The sequence below is a fragment of the Pezoporus flaviventris genome, unplaced genomic scaffold (genome assembly GCF_033815535.1).
Source record: "Pezoporus flaviventris isolate CSIRO_AGI_PZ_B2104156 unplaced genomic scaffold, CSIRO_AGI_Pfla_v1 ptg000023l, whole genome shotgun sequence".
Lineage (NCBI taxonomy): Eukaryota > Metazoa > Chordata > Aves > Psittaciformes > Psittacidae > Pezoporus > Pezoporus flaviventris.
In genome coordinates this window covers 16,591,771-16,611,988 of record NW_026892571.1, presented here as the reverse complement: position 1 = coordinate 16,611,988, position 20,218 = coordinate 16,591,771, and the positions used below count along the sequence as shown (strand labels likewise).

At 41.5% G+C, this 20,218-nt stretch overlaps 1 protein-coding gene across 3 annotated transcripts in view; it reads right to left on the bottom strand.

Moving 5' to 3' along the window:
* Positions 1 to 20,218, bottom strand: part of TRPC7 (transient receptor potential cation channel subfamily C member 7) — a 77,759-nt gene that overhangs the window by 16,669 nt on the left and 40,872 nt on the right. For all 3 annotated transcript variants that reach the window (XM_061457022.1, XM_061457024.1, XM_061457021.1), the window contains exons 4-7: positions 13,499 to 13,663; positions 9,240 to 9,456; positions 3,265 to 3,498; positions 833 to 1,097 (exon numbers count right to left, since the gene is read on the bottom strand). In XM_061457022.1, coding sequence (XP_061313006.1) covers positions 833 to 1,097; positions 3,265 to 3,498; positions 9,240 to 9,456; positions 13,499 to 13,663 — 881 coding nt within the window. The remainder of the gene's footprint in view (positions 1 to 832; positions 1,098 to 3,264; positions 3,499 to 9,239; positions 9,457 to 13,498; positions 13,664 to 20,218) is intronic.

Below are 20,218 nucleotides of genomic sequence, written 5' to 3'. Positions count from 1 at the left end.
TATCTTGAGGCTACAGGAGAGGTCTAGAGGGCACATTTGGCTCAATTGGAGAAGGTAGACACCACGTTACAGGGTACGTGTTGCACAGGAGGGTGGTGTGATAAAACTGGCTGCTGTGCATTTGGAAGGAAACAGCCACCTGTGGGGTAGAAACAACACTGAAAAGGTCAATTCTCCTAGAGGGGGTATGAGCTAAACCCCAGCTCACTGTATGGCATGTTAGAGAAGGGGAAGGGAAAACATTACGCCAAGATTTCCTCTTCCCTCACAGACGGGTGTGTGGGAAGGCAAGTCCCCACCACATCCCCAAGGCTTTCACTTGGCTTTTGATGGAAAGTTCCTACTCCGGATTTAAAAAACACATCCTAGGCACCCTGATTTTATTTGCTTTTTAGAGCAGCATAACTAGCAGCTGGCTCTGCAGATGTGTACCTAATAACTGCAGCTAATAACTGCAGCTGCGCTCAGGTGGTTATCCTAAAACCAACTTCAGACAGGCAAAATTCTCCCTTTTTTTACATACATTTAGGCTTGCAGTTTTAAGAACAGTAACCTTAAGTCTAACCTCTTCCCCACTTCTCTTGACTCATTATACTGAATGTCCCACACATTTTCCTGATCTGTTATTTTGATTTTGAGAAATAACCCTTTCTGAACTACACACCTCCCTGTGATCAGGCCTTGGTGCTGTGGCACAAGGTTCCCAAGTGAAATCTGGATGTGATTTCCCCGCACAGCTGTATTAGCAACTATCTGAGCAGACCTTGCAGCAACAATGGACCAGAGCAGATAGACCCCTGAGAAATCCAGCTGCTTTTCCATAGGTACTCACGTTGTAAACGCGGGGTTGTATTTTGCACCAAGGTAGTAGGAGTAGAGATTGAACATTCCAATCATAAAGGCCAGGAACACCATGATGAAGATGACCATGAACTTGAAGATATCCTTCACAGTCCTCCCCAAAGAGATCTGCAGGGGGCCGAAGCTTTCGTTGGCTGGAAGAATGTAAGCAATGCGGGAGAAGCTGAGTACCACAGCTATTGCATACAGTCCTTCTGAAATGATCTGAGGATCCGAGGGAAGCCACTTGTTCCTGGCTAAAACGATACATGTACACTAGGTATTAGTAACAAAAAGCGTTAGGTGGAAGCTGTTATGATAAATGAGCCCTTTGTCAAGACTGAACCTTGCGTTTGGCCAGGAGTTAAAGGAAAAATAAAGAGTTTTGGAACAAGTCACTGAAGTCAACAAACCACTGGTCACTGAAGTCCTCAGCGTGCTGTACAAATATAGGTGAGGAGAATTAGTTGTGGTTTTTACATGGCAAAAATGGGAAACGAGCGAGTCGCTGGGAGTTACCAAAGTCACACAACAAATAAACAGCTTGGGTTTAAACAAAGTTGATATTTTCTGTTTCCTACTTGTACATCAATGCCTTTTCCATCTGAAGCTCTTGGGATGGAGAACCAAAACCACCACAGTGGAATTTAGCTATAGATTTGGATATATGGCACCGTGTCAATATTTGGAAAGGAAACATTAAGGAGACTGAGATCTCTATCCCTACCATTAGATAAGAAAGTTCATATTCTTTCAGATAGAGCAGATATAACTATCAAGTGTATCATTTTCATGTTATCTTTAAATTAAAACCAATCTTTGCAGTCTAGTCACTCTAATATTTCTACATCAAAAAGCTTCCTGTCGATACCAGATATGCATCATTTATTTTATCTACTGAAAATTTGAACATTTATATTAATATAGCTTGTAAGTTTCCTTGCATCAACTGAGCTTCTTGATGAAAAGATTGTAACTCAGAGCTAAAACATGCAACACAGAAGTAAACTTAGGCATTGTTTGCAGTAATGTGAGCCAAAGGAAAAGCAGCAGATGGAAGCATTCGCAGGGTCTGGTTGTGACATTCTGCTCTGGACCCTTTGCACCTTAGTGTCATGAACTTACTTTAAATGGGTCAGCAGCAAACCACAGAGAATAAAACCACATCATCATCAAGTCACACATCAACAAGTCCAGAGAAGGGCCACGAGGATGATCAGGGACTGGAGCACCTCCCATATGAAGACAGGCTGAGAACATTGGGGTTCAGCCTGGAGAAGAGAAGCTGCGTGGAGACCTCAGAGCAGCCTTCCAGTATCTGAAGGGGGCCTATAGGGATGCTGGGGAGGGACTCTTCATTAGGGACTGCAGTGACAGGACAAGGGGTAATGGGTTAAAACTGAAACAGGGGAAGTTTAGATTGGATATAAGGAGGAAATTCTTTCCTGTGAGGGTGGTGAGGCACTGGAATGGGTTGCCCAGGGAGGTTGTGAATGCTCCATCCCTGGCAGTGTTCAAGGATAGGTTGGATGAAGCCTTGGGTGATACAGTTTAGTGTGAGGTGTCCCTGCCCACGGCAGGGGGGTTGGAACTGGATGATCTTAAGGTCCTTTCCAACCCTTACTATTCTGTGATTCTATGAGTCTATCACCTCAGTGGCCTCCTGTTTGGCTTGGCAGAGAAGGAAGCTTACACACCAGGCAGGAAGCTGAGCCCATGGCTGTGCACAATGGTGGGAATCCCCATGGATTTTGCTCAGGGTTACATCTGAAGCTTGCAGAGGCATGAAATAAATCCAGTCCCCACACTGAGGTGCAAAGCTCTATTTATTTATGAATATCAAAGAGAAACCATTTCAGCCATCAAAAAGAACGTTTAAAGGCTATGTTGCTGCTCGCATTTCCAAATGCTGGCAGATGATACAGGCTCTCCAAAAATAAAGTTTTTCTCTTGGAGGAGCAGCACTTTATGGGTGTAATTGGAGTTTGTATTCCCATTATACAGGTGTTGGATATAACAGAGGTGTAGAGTGCACCAACAATTAGAAATGCAGCTCCAGATCCTACGTATATTCGCACATCTCCCTCCTCTCACATTTGGAAAGCCAAGCAGGTTCATTAATCTGTGATTTAAATTATACTCTACTCACTCTCAGTTCCCAATTATTTGTTGCTCAAGCTATTATATCAGGATGTGATTGACCTGAATGTGGCCTTAACGTAAGATCAGAGACTGAATGAGGCTCAGATATCAGTTCCTTTCTGTCCCTTTAGGAAGATGGCTGGAATGGGTACATCTAAGCAGAATAATTTGGTTTGATCAGAAAAAAAGCCACATAAATATCACAAACTGAAAGCTGCTTTCAGCACTGCCACACATTAGCCTTAGGAAACTGGAAGCATTAAATAGCGAAAAGCATCTTACCATAAGTAAAATAAGCAACTTCAGGGGGAAGGGTGACATTATTGAGGTCATCATCTTGAACGTACTGATCTACGTACTGTTGTGCTTCGGTTGCTTTGAGAAAAGCCATGAACCTGGCAGTGAATGATGCCACGAAGATGGAGAGCATCCCAAAGTCCAGCAGGTTCCAGAGGTGCACCACGTATTCGCGTGGACCCTCTTCCCAGATCTCCTTGCACTCTGACCATATCATGCCTGCGGAAAGGACAGACCACATTTAAAGGGCAAACACAGAAAGTGCTTTTTGTATTCAGGCAGACCTGCTCCCTGGCTAACAGTAGCTTCTAAGAGAGCAACAAATGACTCTTCAATTGAATCAAACTTCTTGAGAATGGTCTGCATAAACTTCTAAAAATCATCAAAACTTAGAGCTTATGTTTCCTTTTGTGCATTATGGGGTGGAAACATCAAGATTTCACTGTGTGAGTCAATGGTAAAGTAGATTTCTGGTGCTGTCAGAGAAAGCACAGATCAGAAACGAGGACAATAGAAAATCCTACTGCTGATCTATCTGGAAAAAATAGTAATGAATTTCCATACGTTCAAGTCTGAACTAGAACTTTGAAAACACTGAAATTAGGATCTTTCTGACAATAGGCTCACAGATAAACCTAAGCACCAAACCCAGATAATTCAAGCATTTGACATCCATATTCTACTGGCAATTCTAGAGAGGCCAGGTGAATTCAGCAGGCAAACTGGAGCCAAGAGCTCAGGTCAAATTCAGTAACTTGCCCAAATTTCAATCACAGCAGGGCTTCTGAGCCAGAATCTTGCTTCTGAATAGCTAAAATAGCAGAATATTTAACCCACTGATAAATATTTCCTGCACTCTATTGAATCCTGTTTCCATAGCAGCAGTAAAATTCACATTTAACCAAGCAGGAGCAGTGCCTGCCAATTTCCATGTGGCTCCCTGCAACCTTGTCCTTTCTGTGAACTCTTCTTCATCCTCTTCGCTGGAAGCTCTCGTGGTGTGGCATGTAATTGCATTTGCTTGGCTACTTCAGAGACTCCTGGAAGCACGTGATGTCCCAAGAGATGCAGTTGAAGACTGAGTTATAGGGAAGGAAACAAGTCAGAGTGAATCTAGCCGGAGGATGAAGGAATGAAGAGCTCCTGCTGTCAGTCCTTGCATGGGGAAGGATTTGAGAGAAAAAGAAACCTAAATTATTGATACTACCATTGGCCAAGGAACAGCGGGTGCCCTCCATAGACCTGGAATCTCCAAGCAGGCCCCTTGACATGTACGTTGCTATAGGTTCTGCTCCATATAGATCTGTCTTGGGAGAGAGCCGGAGTCTCCTGAGTGTTGAGCAGAGCCAGAAGGAGGGCAGGAGAGGAGCCTCCCAGCTCTTCTCCTTGAGTCCTCAAGTGCTTGGCAGACTGGAAGCAGGAACTTCATCCCAAGCTGTCATGCACCAAGAGTAAGTTTTAATAATATATAGCTTAAGGAACAAGGTGGAAGAATTGGTTTCTCAGGAAGTGTCCTGGAGCCAGGATAAAATATTAAAGAAACATTTCTAGCTTAAAATATTAAAGAAACATTTCTAGCTTAAAAAAGTATTCCAGAAGTGATACGTAGGAGCCATTCATCCTATGCATTACGCATGAATGTTGTACAAAGGTACTAAAGCCCTTCTGGAAACATCACATGGGTGGTAACATTGCCCACCAAAGCACTTGTTCACTGGTGCCCAAAATGTCTTTTCCGGTTTAAATATTAACTCTCCCATCCAAATTTGTTTCTAATCTTGGTCACTTAATATACCTAAGTCACAGATTAATGAAGAAATGTCTAAAACTGAGTAGACTGACTAAAATTAGAATCACTCCATGGAGTTATCACACTATTGGGCTGTAATTTACATCATTCTTTTTGTCAGCGGTGTGGCAATCATTTTTTATCCATACATATGGAAAAATGTCCATTCAGGACAAGAAGAAAAGTTACAGTAATTACTTGGTCAGAACTCCTGGGTAATTGTGTATACATTGTGAGAGAGCAAGTCGAAGCTTCTCCTTAAGTAAAAATGAGAAGAGAAAAAGCAGCTGAAATTCAGGGGATGGGACTTAAAGATGAGATGTAAGAAATAAGGGAAGAGGATGAGGCCAAGCAGGTTTGCCAGGATGTAATTACATTCCAGTATCAAGTTTCTGAGGTCTCAGTGCTTCTGGGAGAGGTCATTTCCCAGCGTTTGACACACAGAGAGGTGGGATATAAGCAGCTTAATGGTCCCAAGGGAGAGGACCTTAGAGCTCTCTTGGACCACAGCAGGCTGTGACCAGGCATCTCCCTCTGAGTGGGACATAGGGGGACTCTTCACTTGGGCCATTACTTCTGCTCACTGATGCTCAACCTTTTGCTCATTGAGGAATGCTGACAAAGCTGATGTATTTTCACTGCATCCAAGGAAAGTTTTTAATAGGACCATTTATACATATATATAAATATTTATATGCCTACCTATGTGTGTGTATATGTATATATATGTGTGTATGTGTTTATATATACATATATATCTGCCTGTCTTGGTTTAGGTATTTAATTGCAAGTGTGTGTATATTAGCCTTCATAATCAAGTGTTGCTAGAAATCTTGTGATTCACCTTAGGACTGCAAACTGCTGCTGATTGACATGTGTAACCCTTTAAATGAATACTGTTGACCAAGTCTGACACTCAAACTAGATCCAGCTACACCTATGTTCTATCAGAAGTTTAGAAAGCAAGGGGGTCTGTTCTGAACCTCAAGACTCAACAGAAGGGTCTTCCTTATTCCCTTACATCCCCAGTTTCTGTACACATCACATTTGTCCAATTCTGTATAAAACACTGAAGCCTGATTCTGTATAAATCATTATCAATTCTGACACCATTTCCTTTTGTATGTAGTAGGATGAACCTTGCACCAAATTCTGTTGAATCAGACTTCTATAAATTTGTGTTAAAATCACTTTGCTGCCATTTCTGATGGTGATTCTTTGAGTGATCCCAACCACTCTTTTCACAATAGAGTCAAGCTACAGGCACAGCCCATCTGGAAGAAAAATGGAAGTGTACAGGAAGTACTGATCACCACCTGCTCACAGAAAGGAGCAGTTTGTCTGAGTTTTATATTCACTGGCCGGGTACATAAAGCACGAGCAGATGATGGTGCAGAGTTGATTTTGAGCCTTCCTGGATCCACCAAAAGGCTGTTGGATTAAGAGAGAGATTTGTGCTCAGACTGTGTCTACCCAGAGCTTAACTGCTACTTTGGCTGCTTCTGCAGTGGGGATTTTATCTAAATAAACCTCCCTGCTTCCAATGCTCACTTTTGTCCCTATTGTGCACAAGGAAAATCACAGCCTTCCTCACTTGAAGGGGAGAGAAAAGAAGAGGTAGCCAAGGCATACGAGCCACAGATGCTTTAGCTGAAATTGCTCTGCCCCATGTATAAAGGGGCAAGTTCTCCTCTCAGAGCATCATAGAATGCTTTTTCTCTGCAATGACAAATTTACAATCTGTAGCTCTTGGATGCTTTTTCATAACAAAGAGGAGTGACACCAGAAAGGCGTTCTCCCACCTAAAATGCTATCTGGCTGTGCATGGGGATGTTAAATGGGCTACCAGCATTACCTGGCTGATCCAGCAATGCTCTATAGCCATTTTAGAGGTGCAAGCTAATGGAAAGTAAAGCAGGATGAAGTGCTTGCCTGGCTGAAAGTCACTGCTCCTGCTCCATTTACTTCATTACCCACCTCCATTACAAGTAGTTGGGAGCAGGAAATGGCAATGGTATCATTCTGCATAATCCCAGTCTGAAATTCTCCTACTGGTAGTTTTCTCTTAAGATACACACACATGGATCAATTTTCAGTATCTCCAGCAAGACTAATTGCAGGGACTGCTGTTACAGGTTGTGCTTGCTTGTGGCCGCACTATGCTATGCTAATGTAACACATTCTCCTCGAATAAGGCTGTTCTGAACACGCATCATAATTTCATGGTTGACAGGCAGATAATGCAGACAGCCAATTTTCTCCCCAAAAAAGAACCAAGATCAGGGACCTGTAAGCTAATTTCTCAAAAACGGCCTGCTATTGTTGGAACCAGTAATGTACCATCAGCAATCATCACTGCTGCCACAGCGTGAAGGAGGAAAGAGAAAGAAGAGAAACAGAAGGAAGGGATTTGCAGGCTGAGAATAAATGAAATTACACTTTTTGATCATACTATGAAACAAACTGTAGGTAGCACACATACACTGTTGAGTCTGGAGACAGCAACCGCAGGTTTTGTCTGGTAGGCTTAAATACAGCTATGTGTATTTAGTAGACAAGAGTTAGATTTATTATACTTTAACATAAACTTTGCATTTCCATTTGCCTCTTTGGAAAATAACTTCTTGGCAGCTTTACCTGTGATATTTCTTCATAAAATTTACATTTATTTGATTATATTTCTACTTGTATCTGCATATTTATAATACCTGTGAGATTTTTGCACCAAAAATGCTGGGCAGTCCTCCCCCTTTAGTGCATTTACAGTGCTTTAAGGTCAGGGTCACATATGGAGCTCAACAAATGGCAAAGCCCCTGTGACAGCTATCCACAAACCACGTGCATCAAACTTTCACCATGGCATTGCTGAACCATCACTTGAAGGCTTTATGTAGGGAGACAGGTATAATGGCCAGAGAATATTGCCAGTGCTGATGTAGGCAGTCATTAGAAAATCTCATTATATTCAGCAATCTGTACAATGAATCGCTTTTTCTCTCCCAGAAAAGTGAAAACCTTAGCTTCAAATTAAATGTTTTCTTTTTCGTCTCTCAGGTACTTACCAGGCAGACAGATACCCAGTGCCTATAAGAAAAGAATACCTGGTCTGAAATCTAATCATCTTGGTCCAACTGTTTTAGTATCATCTTTAAAATGCATCTTACAGACTTACTCTATCCAGTCTGGCATCTATTCCATATTTTCTAACCTAATATCCTGTATGGGGTTCTGATTATTGTGGGGACAGGGAACAAAGAAATGGTGGCTAGGAAGCCATCAGATAGAGCAGCCTTATCCTATTTTTCAAGGGAGTTTAATGCCATCAGTATTTATGGAACAGTGGAATTTGCTCCAAGAGATTCAAGATCATGGTGGTGAGTAAAAATAGATACAGAAGAGGCAGACAAAGATTCTGCAGGGTTGGTAGGCTCAATTTCCCAATAAATCCTTCTGAGCTTGTTTGGATGAGTGGTTCAAGACAGCTGACCTGCCAGGAATAAATTATGCCTATAGGAAAAGTAATATACCTGAAGTTGCCTAAAACTCCCTGGAAGTTTAACCTGTGTATGTGACATACTTTTGCACTTGAAGGGTTTATCCATGTGAAACCCTACTTTATAATTGCTGGATAACTGAATTTCTTTTAGAAGATGTGAATGCTGTGCTGTTCCTTCACCAGTAACAATACATACAATGGATTTAATAAAATCCAACTTTTATAAACCTAACAGTTTTCATCACTAGATCTCAGAGTTCATTACAAGGACATAAATAGCTTACAAAAAATTACCCATCTTGCAGATGAAGAACCGGAGGTTATTCAGTTCAGTGAGGATCATTGAGGCTCATTCATCCTTCATATAAATGGATGTCATGGCAGGGTAATAAAAGATTTTGGTGGTCACCCACATCCCAGTGGACACATTTCTTTCTGCTCACCTTTGATATAACAACATCTTACAGCAAAGCTATGAGTTTGTATGACTATATTACCTTTGTTAAGATGTAATGATTAAACCAAGAGGCAAACAAACAACACCTATGGCATTCAACATGGAAAATCAGGAAAGTGAGAATTTGCTGAGCATCATTCAGTGTTTTCAAAAGCAGTGACCAAGATCAAAGTCTTCTTCGATCTTGGAGGACTCACAGACACTTTGGTTTTGCTTACCCAATACCCACTTCATAATCAGCAATTCTGTCCATGAGAACTGAGTTGTTTTGACTCTAAATATTTGTTTTGGGTGATCCGTGATGGTCTCGTTGGGGAGATTTTTCACTCCTTCAAACCGATCTGATGCATTCACTACTAACAGTCCAAGGAAGATTGTGAAAGAAACTGCATGTGCCACAAACTTCATGAAAGGACTTCGGAGGGTCCGACCCAGCTGCAATGAAACATACAAGATATAAGATCTATTTTCCCTTATTTACCTCCTGAAACGATGTTCCTATGGAAGTTGGAACCATTTGACCATGGTGAAAAGGATTCAGAAACGATTTCCAGATTATGAACTAAATGTGGCTTTGATTTGTTCACGTTGTTCTCTGCTATTACTAGACATTATGCATTGGCAGTTTAAATTATGCCCCTTGGATGATTTTCTATGCATGACAGTATCTTACGTTGCTCCTTTATAAACAAATAACATATCTAATTGTCCTGGCCATATGGCAAGTGGAAAATGAAAAGACAGGGCATTTATATAAGAGACATGCTTGTGTGTATACATGTTATACGAATGTACTCATGTGTGGCAATATAAATCCTAATGATGGGTCTTCTTCCCATCCTTACATCATTGTTATATATTAGAATATTTTATTAATGCTGAATTCTTGGTTCATTAACAATGTGTAGGAAATAGCCTTCAGTTTAAGTATTCTTTAATGTTTGTAATATGCTTTGATATGACAGCCTCCTCTTGTTATTACTACAAAAGCTCAAGATTCACTCTCCAGAACACAAGGGTTTATTTCAAGGCATTAAGCCAAGAATCAGAGCAGCAGATCCCTTCACTACAGTTAATATTGATCCCATTCTTCTTGAAAAGCTTGCTTTATTAATTAATTTAAATAACACTTTTTCATTTTACATTTTCTGTGACCTAAGAAAACGTTACTCCAGAAAACTGTCAGGCTAGAAGCATTTTTCGGAGCACAAAGACTGACGCCTGCAGTGTTGGACACAATAGATTGGAAGTGCCATCCTGTATGTGCCCTTTCCAAAACGCCCTCAGAGCAAATGGGACCTTTTTGCACTATATTACTCATTGATTCATTTCCATTGATGACATAGTATCCTTAAAATTTTCTTAATATCTACTGACTTGATAATAAAACCCCTTATTAACAGGTTCTCTCTTTTCTGAGGCCAGTAAGGATGTGTTTAAGTATGTAGGTGTCACACTCAATCAAACCCCAAGTTTCTTTAATTTTCTCTAGGAATATTACGGCAGATGTAGGAATAAATGAAGTGTGTTAAACCAATCCCAACACTTGCGATGCTGGTTCACTCCTCTGCCATAAAGCTTGGTGTGAGTCCTCAGCAGCTTCTTACAGCTGGTGTTGGGTAGATTTATGCTTTGTAGCAGAACTTACATTCCCAGTACAGAGCTGATGGGGTGATGGGATGTGTTTGAACAATGTCCTAATTGTTGTGTCATAATCTCAAATGTTTTCCTGTCTGAGGGAGTTCAAATTGCAAGAGTAGAGAGGGATAAGTATATGGGGCTTTACCAACAAAGGCTTAAGAAAGTGCATTAGCAATCTGTACAGGACTCATTTCTACCCTGAATTCACTAAAAAAGAAGCAGCACTGTCTATTGAACTATGAATTATCTCCAAATACTTACTTTTTTGCTGCCTACAGAAACTTTAAAAAGAGACCTGAGATTAAAGTAGCTTAGCTTTGGTTATCAGAGAAATAATCACATACATTACAGAACCAAATGAATTCTATGGGTAATTTCACTCGGTTCTTTATTGATTTAACAAAAGTCTGCCTTTAGTCAGTGTTACATCAGCATTTTATTCCCTGTATTACAATGGAAAGCTTACAATTTTTTCTTGAGCTGATGCTTTTCAACATCTTCTCAGAAATCTGATTTTTAGCTAAGAGGTACAGGATGCCAATGCATTGACTAGAATATTCTGTAACAAATTAATGGAGCATCAGTTCCTTCAGTCAGCCTAATGCTTTATGACAACAAGATATTTTTCAATCAATATGATACAGTTAAACTCAAGGTGTGTGACTACTTGGATGTATCAATTTTTCAATTATGGTTAAAAATCAAAACATCATCTTCCATCAAATTGGGATTGCAGGGAAGTGCCTGCCTGTCACTGTTAAGACAGAAACACTGACAGTGTGAATACACAGGTTCACTCTTCAAAGAATAGCCCATTTCATGACTTAGTACCCTATCTATATTATAGGAATATAGTGAAAGGTGCAGACATGTCAAAATGAAAATATATAAAATGTGATATGGAAACCAAGTTTTCCAAATGCAAATTAACCCAAGAGACAAGAACAAATAAAGACAGAACCATCATAAAGAAAAAAGACGTTAATATTATCAATATTATGCTCACAGCAAAGCATAAAGAATATTGCAGTAAATTTATGTAGCTCAGCTGGGGAGGGAATTACCCAGAGTAGAAAGATAGAGATCCAGCTTTAGGTGCAGTGAACTATTCAGGTTTGGTGCTTAAACAATGCTGAGTCTGTCACAGTGAGAGCTGCAGTCCATAAATCCCCAGCATGGCTACATGAACAACCCAGGCAATGAGAGCTGTGTGTAAGCAACCACTGCCAGTGTTATAACATTTGAATGTGCCCTTCAACTGGGCAGAGGCAAGAAGCTCTTGAAGTTCTGCACAGTCCAGTCTCACTTGCTCTTGCTATTACATTTTTGGGCAGCAGACGGTGCAATTTTTCCATTCTATCTCTTATCTATTTTGATCACCAGTGAAACACGTTTTGGACACCGACATACCAAGCAACAGTTCATTTCATTGACGTGGTCTCCATGAGATGGATGAGTCAGCAGAGAGATTTCAGGATAGGATGGGCTGACACTCTGCAGGTCTTGTCAACAGTTTGTGCATCCAGAGGTGAATGAACCCCTGACACTGAAATTGGTTTTGATAAAGACAGCTCTGTGCAGAACAAGACTTACAAGCTCAGTTGCAAACTCAATTCCTCTAACAGAATGTACTTTCCTTGAAGATATTCTGGAGGATAGCAAGCATTAAACATGTTTTGCCACCTCAGATGTTCTGCAAGGCTGTTTGCAAAAGGGTTTTCTGATTGCACTAACATAAATCTTTTCAAATTACAGCCTTTCCTTAATACCCATCCGTGGATCTATAATTTCTTGGACTTGACAAATTTAGAAAGGATTCCCCACTGGCTTTTAAAGGAAATGGAAGAAGATGCTTTGAATCCTGAATACATTAGCAGTGCCAGGGTTCATTTTGATCAAATTTAAGTACCTCTGATAAGCCTCCTGCTGAAGACCTCTACCTTGTAATGGATGATGTTGCTGGCTATTGCTGAATGCAAAATGATCTACCCTGCCTCCCTGTTCTTCCATAGCAAGAGCAGTATCACTCAGCCACACACATATTTATCCTGAAGAACAGATTCTTTCAGGATGAAAACCTCACTATGGGTTTCATACCACAGACCACTCAAGCTTTTAACTAAGCTATAGTTGGCTCTGGTTCTTTGACCTCTAGGTCTTGGCAAACTCTTCTGCTCTGTCTGATGCTGTGAGCTTTAGTACGGCCCTATTTAGGTACGTGGCAGATTTCCAAGTCTCATCATCTTTTCCCTCAAAATCCTGAAGATTGTACAACTAAGTCTAGTGTTCTCTGCAGAACTAAGCAGTCCCCTGGGGCTTGCCAAAGTTTCAGGCATGTGTGCCATAATAATGCTCCACTAACTAAAAATACAAGATCAGAAAGAAGAAGGAAAAGGAAGAAAGAAGCTTTGAGTAAGGCTTTAGGTACTTAAAAAAACAGAAGTACATAAAAAGGAATGAGAGTTTAAACATCAGAGTTAACTAAAAGGGCAATAAAAATCTTCTTTAGTCATTTCCCATTTTGGTGGTTTTTCATTTCTTTTTTCATCCCACTGCCACATTGTTATCTCCTATCTATTTCTTGCTGCTATTCTTTTCTTGTCACCCAGCATCTTACCCTCTTCTCCCCTCATGCCACCTGTTTTACACATAAATATGAACCTCAAACCATGTTTAGTAGCTCCATTTGTGTATATCAAGCAACACTGCAAGCTTTCTTTCCTCTGGGGCAATCTTAGAGGATAGAGGATAGCAAGAACCACTTCCCAACCATATTACAGAAAAACATGTGACTTCATTCACACCATAAAAGCCATGCACCTTAATGCGTTTGTACCTTGCTGCAGGGAGCGATCCAGTACGCTATGGCAAGGAAGGGCAAGCCAATGGAGACCCCAAAGACGGCCAAGAACTTCACAGCTATAGATTGCTGCCGTAAGCCTGAGAGGTTTTCATACCACATGGTGAGCAATTGCTGCTGGCAGTTGGGATGAGCAACAAACTGTAAGAGAAACAGAAAGAGAAGTATCAGGAGCATTGTCTGAAGAGGATGAGATTTCAGTGAATAACCTGATGAAATTCCCAGTGGAACAAGGCAAGGCATGTCTTTGTTGTCTGACATAGCTTAGGGTTTCACAAGCAGACAGCTGCAAACCAGGCACCCAAAATCCCCAGGAACTTGGCAGGAGGTGTTTGACTCCTGCTTCTTGCCTTCTCTAGATAAGGGTTTTGGCAGACAGCAGAAGGACTAGACCAAAACCCAGCATCCATCAGTGGCCAGCACTGATAGAGTGCCTCTGTGGGCAAATTACCTCTTGAGGTAAGACAGGCTACATGGAGATTCAGAAGAGGAACAGAGAGGCACTTTGATGTCAAGCTGAAAGAAACCTCTGATAACTTGCTAAAGAGGCCATTGAAATAGTAGTTCAACACAGCGCTAGTATGATATTGTTCTATTCACTGCATATGGACCCAAAGTGAACCATTCCACCCAGTTCTCCTTCTCCTGTAAACTGTAAGAGGTCTGGCTGGTATTCTCCTACTTTGAATGCTTTATCTCAGAGTTCCTCTCAAAAAGTGACAGCTCATTCTTTACTGATCAGACAAAATGACGAATTGAAAAGCAGAAAGAAAAGCTGTGGTGCTCTGGTACAGAAAGTACATGTTTTGTATCCTGCAACTGAGAATGTTCTTCAGTTTATTGTTCAGAGGGAAAAGAAAAGGGGAGCAGCAGACAACTGAAAAGGGCAATTTCTTAATAGCAAAATTACAGAATCACTGGATCCCCTGGAAGAGTTTTATAATAAAACATTAAACTTCTTCATTTCATATTGTTCTTCAGGGTGATTGAATTTAGGATGTGACTGCCCTTAATCACAAAGGAAGATAATTAAAAGGCAAAAAAGCTGAAAGAAAAGACAAAATATAAATAAGCTGCTAAGGCAGCTGATTGCATTAGCAGAACCCAGTGTTTCATTTATGAGTTGTGTGGCTGAATAAATGTTCTTGGGAGGGAAATGTAAAACCCTCCACTATTCCAGAAAGCATTTCTGGAGGTGAAGGGGAGGATAAGGGGGAAGAGAAAGGAAGAGAGAAGGAAAAGCAGAGGTTAGTAAGGGCCTTCATGGCTGCTGTTGCCCCTGCCTGGCAAGGTGGCCACAGACCACATCTGGCAGCTGCCCCATTGCCCAGCTTCAGCCCTTTAAGGTGCATCCAGGCAGGGGAATTTCAGCTGTAGCCTGTAGTTTTATTTGGACTGAAAAGTAGAGAATGTTGGAACTGTGTTTTCATCTTCACTATCTATGAACCCATGATCAAATAGCCAATTTAATGGACCCTTTTCTAGATGTTTGCATAATAACAAAACCATTATTGCGAGTTTAAACGATCGGATCGGTTCATTGCTAGTGCAGAATGAAATACAGTTGCACAGTAATTAGGATTGCCATGGAATAGCACATTTCCTTCTGTAACAGCACATTAGCAGCTATTTAAAATGTGCTTCTTCAGATGAATTACGCTTTGGGGTCTGCATTTCTCAAAATGAACAAAATAGAAAAGACTTCACCCCTTCCACTGAATAAATCTATCAGAGTGAAGATATTTAGATAGGTGATTTTAGCCTCTTTTGTCTTCAGAATCTTTTCCTGGAAATGTTAACATTTTAATACACTTTCTTACGAGCTGCTTTCAAAAGAAGAAGAAAGCTTCCTAAAGAGACATTCTATAAATCATCAGTCCCAACCCTTCTGAGCATCCGAAGTTTATGGTTGAGGTGATGACAGCAGTCTTGCAAGGAAGCATTTCCTAACGCCCAGTGCTCATGTTTGCACTATTGTTGATAGGGCTTATTGTCTTTCTGGCAAATGGACAGAAAGATGAAGTGGAAGGAAGCAAAGCACAGAATCGATTCCCTTTGTGAAGTTTGTTTTCAGATATGATCAATTCAACATGGAAAGGAAAATGACACCGGTAGATGTGCAGACTTCTGAGTTGAAGGGTCAAAGCAACAGCCAGGCTTTCACCTGCTCTTCTAATTGTTCATTGCATCATGCAAATTGATTCAGACAAAAAAATTCAGTTGGCCTTGGCCATCAGAGAGTCATAGGCTTTTACTGTTTGGCATTTCAGAGAATTCATAGGATTTAATATGTTCAGTTTTTCCCCTCTGTCTGGGAACAGCTACAATGAAAATACAAATATAGGAAAATCAAGCAGGAATTGCCATAAAACTAAGTTCAGTGGAACAATTTATCTTGTTCAAGGCAATAGAGGTTGGCAGTATGCCATAGAGCCTTTATGCTGTTCATCTTACTCTAATTATTACAAAAAAAGAGAGAAAAATAAGAACAGGATAAGAAAGAGCATGAATGAGTTTTGATCTGTTATTTGCTGACAGCAAGCAGTACAGTTTTTCATTATGTTTGCTCCATCAGATATTCACAGAATCCTAGAATGGTTTGGGTTGGAAGGGATCTTAAAGCTCCTCCAGCTCCAACCCCTGCCACGAACAGGGACACCTTCCACTAGAGCAGCTTGCTCCAAGCCCCTGTGTCCAACCTGGCCTTGAGCACTGCCAGGGATGGGGCAGCCACAGCTTCTCTGGGCACCCTGTGCCAGCACCTCAGCACCCTCACAGGGAAGAGCTTCTGCCTAAGAGCTCAGCTCAGTCTCCCCTCTGGCAGGTTAAAGCCATTCCCCTTGTCCTAGCCCTACAGGCCCTTTTCCAAAGCCCCCCTCCATGTTTCCTGTAGCCCCTTTAGGCACTGGAGCTGCTCTAAGGTATCCTCTTAAGGAGCCTTCTCCAGGCTGCACAAGCCACCTCTCTCAGCCTGTCTTCACAGCAGAGCTGCTCCAGCCTTCTCAGCATCTTTGTGGCCTCCACGTCCACTTATGCTGGGTGCTCCAGAGCTGGATGCAGTACTCCATGTGGGGCTAACGACAGTGAGCCCTTGGACAAGGCCAGCCTTCTCTCTATTAACATTTCAGAAACTGAGCTTAGATCTCATCAAAGACATTACAGAGCCATTCAACTTTCCCTCTTCTCTGGGAACAGGCACTGACACCAAGTTAAAGATTACACTAATACTTTGCTTAGTGTCACAGGCACAGAAAAGAATAGAGTTTGGCACAAAAGCTTCAAGGCAGAATGCTTCAAGTTGTAATGAAAACTGGTGATGTGCTGCATTTTCAGATGCCTAAATGCTGCTATGCTTTTTCAAACTTCCCATTAAATGCTATTCTCCTTTCTGTAGTACTGGAAAACCACACTAGGAAGCTTTTAGGGGCAAACTGTGGCTCCTCCTGTGCTGCAGCCCAGAAGAAGAGAAAGGCAGAAAGCTTTGCAACAAGACCCCTGCGGCTGAGGCTGGGCAGAAGGAAGAGATATCACTGATTGAAATGGAAACACTGGCAGTGGAGGGGGTTGTGTGAGTCCAAAAAGAGCCATTTAAAAGCATTAAATGCTTTATCTCCTGAACAGAGTGAGTCCCCTCCAAGCTGGTAAAAGTAATGCACCAGGGTCTGGGCAGCTCAAGCAAAGGGTTTTCCAGGGCTGCTGCATTCAGAAACCACAGTGGGCGCTTTTCTGGTCCCATGGCACAGGGCCCCCAGTAGATGGCAGTGATTTTTCCTTATACCGTGCATACGTCTCTGATTTAGGAAGAAAATTGTACTTCCCTTCAGCAAATTTCATTATTTTTTTTTTAAGTTAAAAAAGGCTAAAAAAAAATTAAATAAATAAACCCACCCGTCAATCCGAACAGCCGGCTCAAATAATGAAGCTGTCAAAGTGGCAGTTTTGAGAGCCACTGAAAGACACAGGAAAGCAAAGACACCTCCAAAAGCCACAGTTCTGTGTTACAGGGGATTAAATGAGCTGAATATTTGTCTCGAATAGGGAAAAAAAAGTCTCTCAAAGCCTTCAGTGGGAATTGAAAGGGCCCAAAGGAACTGTTTTACACACAGAAATACAGAGACCACTGCGGATACCGCATTGAATGATAGCTCTTCCACATTGCTATCTAATTTGATGTATGACAGCTCTTTCTCGTAGCTTGTCATGGATATGCATTATGGAAAAGCTTTACAGCTCATGACAGAGTGAGGATTTTTTTCCTCAGCATCCTTGTTCAAAAATGAGTTTCACTACACAGACAATGAAGTACCTTTATATCTCTATAGCTGTAGAGAAATAGAAAGTTACTTCTGATAGAAATCACTGCAACAAAGAGACTTTCATTTTTTATTTTCTATTATATTGGACAAAGAAAGAGTCTGTGACAAGTACCCTTGTCACTATTGCTGGTCAGTGTTAGGCAACTGCAATTGCATAAGCTATCAGTGGGGAGGCACTATTTAAACCCCCTACCTGAAACACCCCACAGCACTTACCTGAAGGGCATCTCTCTTCTCCTGTGGCACCTAACGGATAGGCTGCAAAGATGAGAAAACCCCAGGAAATTCCTGAGAGCCAGACAATGCTCCCACATCACACAGGAAAGAAAAGAACAGGAAAAGATACCTATCTTGGACAGGAAAATGCTGTTAGCAGAAAGAAGTGAACTTATGGATAGACAGGTAAAAGGCCGAGGTCAGCCTCAGATGACTGGAATTAATCATGTGGAAAAAAAAAACCAATATGTCTTTTATTACTGAAATAATTCCAATTCCCTTACGAGTGCAGAAGTCTGCCACTGAGGCAAAGGAATTAATAGCTCAGACAGGATCATCCTGCTTTGCTAATGCACCCACAGCTAAATAGCCGGGGGCTGAGGCAGGAAGGAAGAACTCATCAGTGACCCACTGAAAACACTTTCAAACCCTGCACATCAGAACCAACACAAACCTGTGACTTTAACGTCCTGCTCTCACAGAAGTGCTCCTGTCCTGTCCTCCCCAGCTCGTCCCTTCACTGTAAGCCTTAAGGCAAACAGTGGCGAACCGCAGCAAACAAAAGCTGTCATTCAGGTGAGCAGCGGTGTGTTTAATCAGAGCAAGAGAAAAGGAGCTGCATAAATAGATGTTCAGGAGAACACTGGTCATGCCGAGAGACACTGGCGGGGACAGGGACAAGCCATTTGTTTTGCCATCATGTAAACGTGCTCATGCCCTTTGAAGAGCCTTTCTGGGCTCACGATTACACATTTGTGTTTTGATGTAGCTCATCGCTTCTGCAAGCCTCCATTGAGTCACACGTTTCAGGCTGCAGCACCTCCTCACAGGAACCCCTGCCTGGGTGTGGAGTGCTTCAAATGGCAGAGATCCTGGTGGAAATGCCAATGACTCACTGGAGTCAATCCTTACCCCTTGTGCTTCTGAATTACAAGGGGAAATGAGGACAGCCCCAAGTGGATTGCATACATGGCTTTTCCCATGTTGCTAGGGATGTCACCAGGCAATACAGGAGCAGCGCTCCTGCAGGGAACAGCGCACTGCAAAAGCCAGGTGGGATCTGAACCACACACCTTGTGTGCTCTGAAAAGATGAAAGTATTGCTGTCTCTGCTTTTGCGTGTTCAGCATCATCCTTCTTCCAGCAAAACCTTCTTCAGAGGGTGATATGAAATCATCCTTTTTTCAGTGGCTTGCAGAAGATGCTGTGGGAGTATCAGCAAACATCGGCAGGGGTGGAAGAAACCGAGGGAGAGATCGAAGCAGGATATTACTGCTCTTCCTCAAAGGGCAGAAAATACACTGCCATTTCACCAAAGAGGATCAGATGAATTAAAGGATAAACAAATGCCCACATGCACCTGACAGAAACACCCAGTACTGAATATATTAAAACAAAACCTTATTTCATTGCTTTTAAACCACTCTCCACTTTCAGAGATTCCTTTGATATTTTAAGTGTTTTTAAGACTTGAAGCCTACGTAAAGACTTTGGATTTATACTGAATAAAATACCTTTTTTGAACTGAAAAATGCTATTTTTGGGGGTGAGAAAAAGAAAAACCCAACCTTGAATAAAGAATAAAGGAAACTGTGTTGGAACAGTTTTTGATCTGGCAAAAGACCTCCCTACTTGCACAGTCCTTTCATGCAATGCAGAGCAGCAAACAGAGCCCAGTGGAAATCACTGAAGCTTCCTAGGAAATATGGAGTAGAAGAAAAGGCCAACATATGCATCTGCCTTTTCCTATTTTCTCCTTGTACTCTGCTCTGTGAACCTCCGAGTGAACAAAGAACCTTTTCTTTTGAAGAAGTTATTCTGAGACACCTGTACAGAAGCAGATGGAATACAATATATTTGTTCCATGATCTGGAGTGCAGAAAAAACCCTGCCTTTTGCAAGTGCTTGTGCTATTAAACTATGACAAATGAGGTTGCCAGATGGTAAATACAGTTAGAAGTTGGCTCACCATTTGCTGTTGTGCCTCATAAGAGGAGCAAGTAAAACTGTAGAAAGAAATAGAAAATTACTTACTCTATTATTTATGAATTAAAAAATAATAAGTAAAATTCCAGTGCAAATACTCATGCTGTGAGGCTGTGACCTTTTCCACAAAAGAGAAATTATATTGCTCTAATTACAGTTAAATTCTGTCTGTGGCCAC